At 40.7% G+C, this 10858-nt stretch overlaps 2 protein-coding genes across 2 annotated transcripts in view; one reads left to right on the forward strand and one right to left on the reverse strand.

Moving 5' to 3' along the window:
* The first annotated feature begins 3169 nt into the window (after positions 1-3169).
* gjb3 (gap junction protein beta 3) lies at positions 3170-6436 on the forward strand. Its single transcript, XM_069151868.1, has 2 exons — positions 3170-3310; positions 4455-6436. Exon 2 carries the CDS (start codon positions 4523-4525, stop codon positions 5384-5386), a length of 864 nt encoding a protein of 287 aa, XP_069007969.1. The 5' UTR covers positions 3170-3310; positions 4455-4522; the 3' UTR covers positions 5387-6436.
* A 2221-nt stretch (positions 6437-8657) lies between these two features.
* The window catches only part of hmgcl (3-hydroxy-3-methylglutaryl-CoA lyase), a 4507-nt gene continuing 2306 nt past the window's right edge, over positions 8658-10858 (reverse strand). Inside the window, exons 4-9 of the mRNA XM_069151867.1 lie at positions 10846-10858; positions 10576-10724; positions 10419-10482; positions 10077-10265; positions 9816-9941; positions 8658-9412 (exon numbers count right to left, since the gene is read on the reverse strand). The exon at positions 10846-10858 is cut by the window's right edge and continues 83 nt beyond it. Coding sequence (XP_069007968.1) covers positions 9311-9412; positions 9816-9941; positions 10077-10265; positions 10419-10482; positions 10576-10724; positions 10846-10858 — 643 coding nt within the window. The 3' untranslated portion in view covers positions 8658-9310. The remainder of the gene's footprint in view (positions 9413-9815; positions 9942-10076; positions 10266-10418; positions 10483-10575; positions 10725-10845) is intronic.

A 10858-nucleotide genomic window follows, 5' to 3' on the forward strand; every position in this document is an offset into this window, starting at 1 on the left:
CTTAGATCTTTAAACTAGATTTTGACACTGAAATCCACCACAAGAAAGGAGGCAGAAGCTAAATTATGAAGAGCTGTCATACTTCATATTCAGTGGTGGATTTGGCTGGTTTCTAAACTAGCCTTAGTTACATTATGTATTAGCGTGATATTTGATCGTGAGCATCCTTCAGTAAGTGCAGTCATGTTTGTCCTCATTCTGTTTGTCCAATCTGACTGTTCTGTGATTGAGACCTTCCCAGGTCCTCTGCGGTATCCTATCTCATCTTGTCCTTGCTTCCTCTGTTGTGTTTCCTTGCTTTCACAGGGCGAGCTGTGGAAAGTGATGTGTTTATCCAGTTGTGTTGGTCTTTCTTGTTGAGACTTGTTGAGTCATGATGTGTATTTCTCCAGGCATGTCCACAGCAGACTGCCTGGACCTGTTCTTCATCTGGAGTCTTGAAGCAACGTTCTCTCTCCTCCCCCATCGAAGGCAAGTCTTGTCCACTGAAATGCTCTAAATGTTGTAGTATAGATGTTGTGTTAATGTGCCATTAATGCCACAAATGACTTTCCTGAAAATCACAAATGACTTTCCTGAAAATCACAACTGCAGTCAAACAGTTTCCAGAATTTTAGCTCAGTACTTCAAGAATAAATGTTTGATTTCATTCTGTCCTGTGTTACCTTTCAGTCTCAGTAGTAGACATATTGAATGTGGTACAAAATAAATAAGTGTTTATTGATGGTTCACAGATTAAATAATATGGCGCTCCACAAGCTTCTGAGCGCGGACTGATGCTCTCAACATCAAGCTTTCCTTCGGCAATATAATCAGGGAACACTACATTAACTTCCATTGTTATGCAGATGACACCAAGCTATATTTATCTGGCGTATGAAGCCAGATAAAGCAAACCAGTTAGTCAAACTTTAAAAACTTGAACACATAGGCCTGGAATGTTTTTAACTTCTTAATTCAGACAAAACTGAAGTGCTTGTATTTGGGCCTAAAAACTCACTATCTAAGCCCCCGTACTGTTATTTTTGACCAGGATATGTTCTTTAACTCACACAGAAAGCAAGTCTCCAGATATACTTTCTTTCACCTGCACAGTTTTGTCAAACCGAGAACATTCTGTCTCAGAATGATCCTGAAAAACTAGTCCGTGCATTTGTTACCACGCTGGACTGTTGTAATTCCTCTTTATGTCCCAATTATTCTCTGAAAAGCCTCCAGTTGGTCCAAAATGCTGCAGAAAGAGTTAACAGGAACGAGCAAGAGAGATCATATTCCTCCCATACTATCCTGTCTCCTCATTGGCTTCCTCTAAAATCAGGAATAGCATTTAAAATTCTTCTCCTTATAAACAAGATATGATTTGTGTAAGCTTTAATCATATCTTAAAGACCTCAGTACCATATCATCCCAATGAAGTGCTTCACTCTTGAAGTGCAGGTTTACTTGTGGTTCCTTAAGTTTCCAAAAGTAGAATGGGAGGCAGAGCCTTTAGGTTTCAGACCTCTCTCCTGTTGAACCAGCTCCCAGTTTGTGTTTAGAAGGCAGACTGCCTCACTCCTTTTAGGATTCATTTGACAAAGCTTATAGTTGAGCTGGTTCAGGTGACCCTGATGCTGTAGGTCAAGGCTGTTGGGACGTCCCATGATGAACTGAGCGCCTCCCCTCCCCTCTCCTCATGTCTTTCAGTTCATGCATTTATATGCTGCTGTTGCATCAAATTAAATTGGCATCTTCTTTGGCCTGTAGTTTGTGCTTTTTCCTCTCTGTCCTCTGTCCTGCAGGTATCTCTGACTCCAGAGGAGCATGTTTCTGACCCCGCCAACCGGCCCAGTGTTTATTGTATGTCGCGTCATAATGCTGTTCTTTCCCCTCTCCACCTTCTCTGAGTTCTGACAGATCATGTAACAAATGCTTACATGTTAAATTGTCTGAGCTCACATTTGAACCTGGTTCTTGACAAATGAATTAATGTCCACATCTCAGTTCCACATTTCATTTTTCACTCAAAAAAGTTATTAAAGTGAAAATAAATCAGTTACTTAGCTTGATTATGCAGTTTAAATCTATACATGTGGTCTCAATAGCAACTTGTGCTGTTTGGGAAAGTTTTTTGAGAGCCTTTCCTTTTCATCTTAGAAATGTGGGGCTTGGTTGGGAGCCATTGTGAGACTGAAACCAGCCCATTAAGAGACTTTCTGTGGTATTGAACAGTACAAATAAACTTGACTGGACTTGAGACGAGAACTCAATGTCTTTTATCCTTTTTATGATGTAAACACTGAATTGAAAAGCTCTGAAGGTCGGGCATGTTGTGGCACTGCCCGGCATTTCAAAAAAGCAGATATTTGATATTCCTCAAAGCATTCGGGGGGGCTTGAATTCATTTGCAAATTCTGGTTATTATAAGCTGTTTTTTGAGACAGAACAGAAACACAGTAATGGTGTTTGGGGAAAATATTTTGGTAATTTGTAAGAAAAGTAAGTCTGTTGTAAAAGTAGGCGGTAAAGTTAAGAAAAAAACCACAGCTTTTTACGTGACAGTGAGGATACGCTTGAGAGCACTGGGAGTTCCTGAATAACTATGAATGACTGAAGACGGGAGCAACTGGTTGTATGCTAACAAATCTCTCGGTAACATGAAGGAATCTCCCCACTGACTCCAAAAACGGACTCCTCAGAACATCCCAGAAAAAAATGTTGCTTCACACTTGCCTTTTACAAAGTGGCAACAAAAAGAGCCAGAGGACATGCACAACAACAAAAACATGCATTCACCTTAAGGTGTGCCTGCCTCTTAGGTATGGTCTGTTAACAACTCAGAAACAAGTTCAGACAGTGAAGCAGTCCATTTCCTGAAGACATGAAAACTATGTAGATAAGCCGGTTGGCCTGAAACTTATTGAGAGCACAAAACACCTAATTTCAAGATTCATTGGCCCATTTCACCCCATCTGAGACTTTAGCAGTCAGATCAATCTGGGTACAGTTACAGTCACAGTTCATAGACTCCATTATGAACTGTGATAACTGTTGTTCAAAAATATTTGAATTGCCTTCTAACACTGGCGAGAGTAAGCGAGAGAGAGGCATAGAGAGGGAGGGAGAAAGAGGAACATCTGGGGCTGCTCCAGTCTTTATTCTTTAGCCACACCCACAGGCGCATTTCTCAGCGCTGCGCTCCTCTACCTGTCGACTGGAACCAAATCTGTGCGTTAAAGGACCAAAACGACCTTTCAGCAACAAGAAATCCACTGGATATACATACATACTGACATCTTTTGTAATTAATGATGGATTGAAGCTTTCCCTGGTAAGTGAAAAACTGTTTTGAGGAAATTTCGACGTGTCTAAAATGAGTTAAGCTTCGTAAATGTCTAATTTCGCGTTTCAGCTAATTGGAAACTACTGTAGTCCGAGTTGCTGATTCACTGCCTTCAGTAGAGCAGTCTGTAAAGCTCAAGGCTACTTTGTCTCTTGTGGATTAGAATGGCCACATCTCCGGAGAAAGACACATTTACCACGAAAATGTGTCCGATGACGCAAGCAGCCCGTGCGTAAAAAGCACTTCTGAAATAACTTTACTGTATTTGGAATATAAATATAAACTATGGGTGTGTAAATAACGTTGGTTCGACTTGTTTCCTTTGTAGGAAGTAGTTTGGCTTGAGGCCTACTCACAACTGAATTAGTGTTAGTGGTTGTTTCTGATAAAGTTGATAATGAGACGTATTTACATCCACTTTGGAACATGGATTACTGATTTTAAGGAAAAAGTAAAGGTTTTTATTTTAGGTTTTTTTGTTATTAACCACAGAAGTAAGACATCCCTAGTGAAAGTAAGTTTATTTTTTCAAGTAGCCTAATGTACTTAAGTATCATTTTGAGAGATCTGTACTTCACGTGAGTATTTCAATTTGATGATACTTCATACTCCCACTTTACTACATTTTAGAAGGAAATATTGAAATACTAAATTTCTACTCCACCACATTTATCAGACAGGTTTAGTTATTTTTAAGATGAAGATTTGATACCACATAATGGATTCAAGAGGAACAGCTCCACTAAATGTATTTTTCTTTCTTCTCCCAGTAATCACCTCACGAGCGCTCAGATTTATTGGGTGTCACTTTTATAAAACTATATTTCAAGTAGTTCAAACTGGCTCCATCTCCAGCAGCTACAACAGTAACACCCTGCTTACACTGATACATCAGTATTAATAATCTAATAATGTAATAATAATACTACATCAGTCAGAGGGACCAAACCAGTACTTTTACCCTAATACTTTAATACTTTAGAGTTTTACAAGTGAAAGAGTGTTTTTACATAGATGTATTGTTACTTTTACTTCAGTAAAGGATCTGAATGCTTCTTCCACCTCTGTAAGACACCACCAAGGCTGATGTTCAGAGCACATGTTCATCCATTCTTCATTTTGCCACATACAGGTCTGAAGATAAGCTACTAGCAGCAAGAGTAGAATTCCAGCAGAGATTTTTGACTGCCAGCCAAAGACATGGACTGGAAGACCTTTCAAGCCCTCCTCAGTGGGGTGAACAAATACTCCACAGCATTTGGGCGGGTATGGCTGTCAGTGGTGTTTGTGTTCAGGGTGATGGTGTACGTGGTGGCAGCAGAGCGAGTGTGGGGCGATGAGCAGAAGGACTTTGACTGTAACACCAAGCAGCCCGGCTGTGCCAACGTCTGCTACGACCATTTCTTCCCCATCTCCCACATCCGCCTGTGGGCCCTGCAGCTCATCTTTGTCACTTGCCCATCCTTCATGGTGGTCATGCATGTGGCATACCGTGACGACCGCGAGCGAAAACACAGTGCCAAGCACAGTGACAACAAAAAGCTGTACGATAACACGGGCAAGAAACATGGCGGCTTGTGGTGGACCTACCTGATCAGCCTCGTCGTCAAGACGGGCTTCGAGGTCTCCTTCCTCTACATCCTCCACAGAATCTACGACAGCTTCTACCTGCCCAGGCTGGTCAAGTGTGAGGTGTCGCCTTGCCCCAACCAGGTGGACTGCTACATCGGTCACCCCACCGAAAAGAAGGTCTTTACATACTTCATGGTCGGAGCCTCGGCCCTCTGCATTGTCCTGAACATCTGTGAGATCATTTATCTCATTTCTAAACGTGTTGTACGATGTGCAAACAAAATTAAAAGGCGCAACCGCAACACGGCCGTGCATCACGCCGACAACAGTGACGACCCTTTCAACAACGGCAACCTGCCTCGGCTGAGACGGGACCTCAAGGACAAGCCTCCATCCTTTAACACTGCGTGCAAGGCCGCATACAGACCATCTGCACTCAAGCTTGAAGAGAAAATACGAGCTTCTGCTCCCAACCTGTCCACTACTTCATGATCACAACTGAAATCAGCCCAAAGATGAAGCACTCAGCAGTGTTTGGGCAAGATCCCAAGAACCAACTTAAAAAACAGACTCAGAACTATGAGCCACACCGCGGTATGTGTCAGAGTCTGGAAGCTGAGTCATCAGTACTGGATTCTTCCTGTTGGCATGTGTTCACATCTGAGACTCTTAAGGAGCGCATGAACTTTGGTTTCCAAGTCAACACCCTCGATATTTACAAGTCGACCCGAGCCAGATTGATTTGGTTTTGATATGTGGTTTTCCTTTTTGAATCCAGTAAAGGTCTGTGTGCCTTCCAACTTCACCCCTATTAGAACATTGCAGTAAAGGTTTTGACACGGGAGGGAAAGAAAATGAAACGCTCCCATTAGGAGGTGGAGACACACCTGCCACAGGTATTGCCCCTCCCTGCCCGTGTCGACAGTGGCGTGTCAGAGCGCTCTGTTGCCACATCTGTGACTCTATTATTTAATTCAAAATCAAACCTTGCCTTTTTTTTCACAATTGGATGTCCTGATGAACCCAAGTCAGTGAAGAAGGGTAAACAATTCGGTGCTGGAGTGTGGATGCTCTAGAGATCATAGAGTTATGGCTGAGTAATACTTGATAGTATGCAAACTGGCCAAAGAGATGAGATTACTTGCAGTAACAAATGCAACAGTCATCAGTATATTCCTTTTCTCTTACTCCTCAGCTGTTCTAATGCTTGTCTCAGGTTTATGTCTTTGCAGCCACACGATTTACATAGACTGCCTGTGTTTTGACGTGCTTGTACACAACCTCTTCTGATCCGAGACCACTGTTGATTTAAATAAGGCGAAAAGAATGCTGCTGTTTAATTCTGTGTTGGTGAGAGCCTGAGCACAGTGGAGGAACTGGAAGGAAGGTCGGACAAACAGATGGCTCATTGAACAATTAGGTATTTTTGTGAGTCACTCATCATCCTGTGTGGACATCAGGTGGAAATGTATTTACTGCACTTGTTAATATTCCATGCATGTCATTTTTTTACATGTAAATATATTAAATCTATTGAATATATGTTTCTGCTTGGTGTTTTAAGAATAGTGGCAACTTATTGATACTTTATGTTCATTTTATTTCTGAGATATGGAAAAATAGAATAGATTTGGAAAGATTATTTCAGATTTAGATGCAATTTAGAAAACTTCTTTCTAAAGATAAAACCAAATGTCTCATCGACAAATAGTACAATCAGATTTTTACTCCCACAATTCCTGTCTAATTATTATCATCCTTATGTAAGGAGCTGAATTTTTCCATGGCTGCTGACTCAACTACATTTACTGTAGTAACTTACATGCCAGTTAGTATTTATTCATTTGTTTTTGTGAATCATCATGACATGTTGTTTTCTAGTCTGTGATATATGATGTATGTTTCGAGGTGTTGTGGAGGCCTGCAGTAACAATGTCAGTCTTCCTGTCAGACTTGTCAGTCGGGTTTCTAAAAGGTGCAGCAAAGAAAATGCTTTTTGTTTGTTCTGAATCATTTCCGCAAACTGAAACAACACAATAGGAACTGTAAAAGATCTACTCTCTTCTCCCGTAGGGTCGCACCACAGACCTCGGTTGGTCTTCTTTGAAGGACTTTTGGTAGGTACCAACAATTGCGTAACAGGAACACCCTGCAGGACCTGCACTTTTGGAGCTGCTCTGAACCAGCTGTCTCGTAAACTTATCAAGGTCACTCAGGTCTTTAACATAGCCCACGTCTACTGCTGCCTCATATATCCCGCCGCGTGACAGCGGCCATTCCACCAAAACAATGCTTAATGTATCCTATAACATATACAATTAGTCGAGTCACGTTTCAGCCTATATTTCAGACCATGCGGATTCCTTTTCATTGCCAAAAAAAGTCACACTATAGCATGTCGTCTATAATATGATAAAAAGTCACACTATAGCATGTCGTCTATAATATGATTAAAAAGTCATACTATAGCATGTCGTCTATAATATGATAAAAAGTCACACTATAGCATGTCGTCTATAATATGATAAAAAGTCACACTATAACATGTCGTCTATAATATGATAAAAAGTCACACTATAGCATGTCGTCTATAATATGATAAAAAGTCACACTATAGCATGTCGTCTATAATATGATAAAAAGTCACACTATAACATGTCGTCTATAATATGATAAAAAGTCATACTATAGCATGTCGTCTAAAATATGATAAAAAGTCACACTATAGCATGTCGTCTATAATATGATAAAAAGTCACACTATAGCATGTCGTCTATAATATGATAAAAAGTCATACTATAGCATGTCGTCTAAAATATGATAAAAAAGTCATACTATAGCATGTCGTCTAAAATATGATAAAAAAGTCATACTATAGCATGTCGTCTATATGATAAAAAGTCATACTATAGCATGTCGTCTATAATATGATAAAAAGTCATACTATAGCATGTCGTCTAAAATATGATAAAAAGTCACACTATAACATGTCGTCTATAATATGATAAAAAGTCATACTATAGCATGTCGTCTAAAATATGATAAAAAGTCACACTATAACATGTCGTCTATAATATGATAAAAAGTCATACTATAGCATGTCGTCTATAATATGATAAAAAGTCACACTATAACATGTCGTCTATAATATGATAAAAAGTCATACTATAGCATGTCGTCTAAAATATGATAAAAAAGTCACACTATAGCATGTCGTCTATATGATAAAAAGTCATACTATAGCATGTCGTCTATAATATGATAAAAAGTCATACTATAGCATGTCGTCTAAAATATGATAAAAAAAAGTCATACTATAGCATGTCGTCTAAAATATGATAAAAAAAAAAGTCATACTATAACATGTCGTCTAAAATATGATAAAAAAAAAAGTCATACTATAACATGTCGTCTAAAATATGATTTAAAAAAAAGTCATACTCTAGGAGATCCCTCAGGAGAACATCCGTGGTCTCATCAGGAGCATGCCCAGGTGTTGTAGGGAGTGATACAGGCACGTGGAGGACACACACACTACTGAGACTCATTTGGACTTGTCTTCAGGAATCTCCACAGAAGTTGGATCAGCCTGTGATCTGATTTTTCCACTTTTATTTGGAGTATGATTCTGAATCCAGACCTCCATGGATAATGAGTTTGATTTCCATTGATCATTCTGATGTTATTTTGTTCTCAACACATTCCACTATGTAATGAATCAAGATTTTCAACTGGAAGATTTCATTCATTGAGATCTAGGATGTGTTGTTTAAGTGTTCCCTTTATTTTTTTTGAGCAGTGTGTGTGTATATATATAGTTATATATATAGCTATATATATAGATATCTATATCTATATATATAGTTATATATATCTATATATAATTAATTCACATTTTTTTCACAGGTCAGTTCAAAAGGACTGATGGCGTTTACAGACGCTCTCAATACAGACAATCCATTAGAACACAATAATCACTTCTAACGGAGAACGATAGAAATCAAAACAACTCCTTTTCTGTCATCAACAGTGAGTTCATCGGTCCCTTGAACATTTAGCGAGTCATTTCTTATTATAAACAAAGTCTGTGCTGCACTTTGGCTTACCGTTGCCAAGACAAATGTAAGCAGCCCATTAAACAGGTGAAACATGTCTTTGACAGGTAGGACCTGGAAGTTTGGACTGACTTTACATAAGGCACCGTTCCAACTTTGCCATCATGAATCAGATGTTTTATTCTAACCAGATGGAGGTGTTAGTGCCATCCAAACTTTAAGCATTTGACAGAAAATACATCAAACTGTAATTAAAACGAGGACACTTGAACGGACAGAGGATGGTGACCTCCGGTGACCTCCGGTGACCTCCGGTGACCCGGTTTCGCAGTAGTGTACAGTCTGTGAACGAGCCTGCAGTTTACAGTTTACAGGTCGCCTGAGCCACTTTGGAGCTGGTCTTTCTGTTGAGGGTTCGACAGATGAAAGCTCCAGCGTCCATCAGCCTGGAGAGGTCCACACCCTGAGGTCAGGGCACAAAAACAAAGGGCCACATTTGAGCATTTTAGGAGAACGTACCTTGAACAAAATAACTATCTATTCATGTTGTAGTTTCTGAATTTTCTTTGAAATTCTCTCAATAAATAACAGGGGTGATAGGTTTCTGCAAACATTGGCATTCTTTTTGTTTTGTTGGTTTTATGACAGTTTTACATTTTTACAAATGTAGACAACGAGCAATAGCAGCACAACCAAAGGATCTTTGTCCACAATTTACTATTTATCATTTTGGAAGGTCTGCCCTCCGAAGATACTGATGCATTACATTTTGGGGTTGCCAGTTTTACCTTATTAAAAAATACAAGTAAATAATATAAGAATGAAAAAGAAAGGTGTCTCTGGAAACATGAAGTGCATCTTCTTACTGTTTGAATCCCGAGTCCATGAAGCATGTAAACTACATCTTCAGTGGCAACGTTCCCAGAAGCCCCCTGGGCGTAGGGACAGCCCCCCAGGCCGGCTACCGACGAGTCCACCACACTGACTCCCATCTGAAAAACAGGAAAACTTCAGCATGAAACAAGCGAGGTCAGCACAAACAAAAGAGAAGCTCCACGGACATCCTGTTAAACTCTTCGGATTATTCAAAGACATTTTCAGATTAAATGGCCAGAACCGATCCGGACCTGTAAGGCGACCAGGATGTTAGCCAGAGCCTGGCCGTATGTGTCATGGCAGTGCACCGCCAGCGCACTGACTGGCACCGCTCTGCTCACGGCCTCCAGCATCTCAGCCATGCTGCCTGGAGTCGCCACGCCGACGGTGTCCCCCAGAGAGATCTCGTAGCAGCCCATGGAGTACAGGCGCTGGGCCACCTGCACACACACACACACACACACACACACACACACACACACACACACACACACACACACACACACACACACCTCCACTGGTTACGTTCACTGTAGTTTCATCAAGGAATGATAAATCCAGTTTTGTGCAGTTTGGACCAAGTCTGAACTCACATGTGCAACTTTCTCCGGTGCCACCTTGCCTTCATAAGGGCATCCAGCAACACAGGAGACGTAACTGTGGCGACGGCAAACACAGATGTGAGAATTCAACTCCAGTTCATATGATTTAAAGGTTTGCCGACGGCTGAGAGGAAGCCAGGAATCGTACCCTCGAACTGGCACGCCGGCCTCTTTCGCTGCTTTCATAACTTCGTCAAAGCGCCGTAAACTTTCGTCCACTGAGCAGTTGATGTTCTTCTTACTGAACAGCTCAGATGCAGCTCCAAATATGGCAACTTCTGCAGCTCCGGCCTTCATCTGCAGCAAAGAAGAGCAGGAAGACGGTTTCTGGAGAAACTGTTCGACTCATCAGCGACAGAGAAGAAGCTCAGAACAGTTGATTTGTAGAAGTGATGGAAACACGATGCTTCACACTCACAGCAGCCTGGAAG

Source organism: Embiotoca jacksoni, unplaced genomic scaffold (genome assembly GCF_022577435.1).
Source record: "Embiotoca jacksoni isolate LCO1_2020_lvr unplaced genomic scaffold, fEmbJac1.0.p SCAF_18, whole genome shotgun sequence".
Classification (NCBI taxonomy): Eukaryota; Metazoa; Chordata; class Actinopteri; family Embiotocidae; genus Embiotoca; species Embiotoca jacksoni.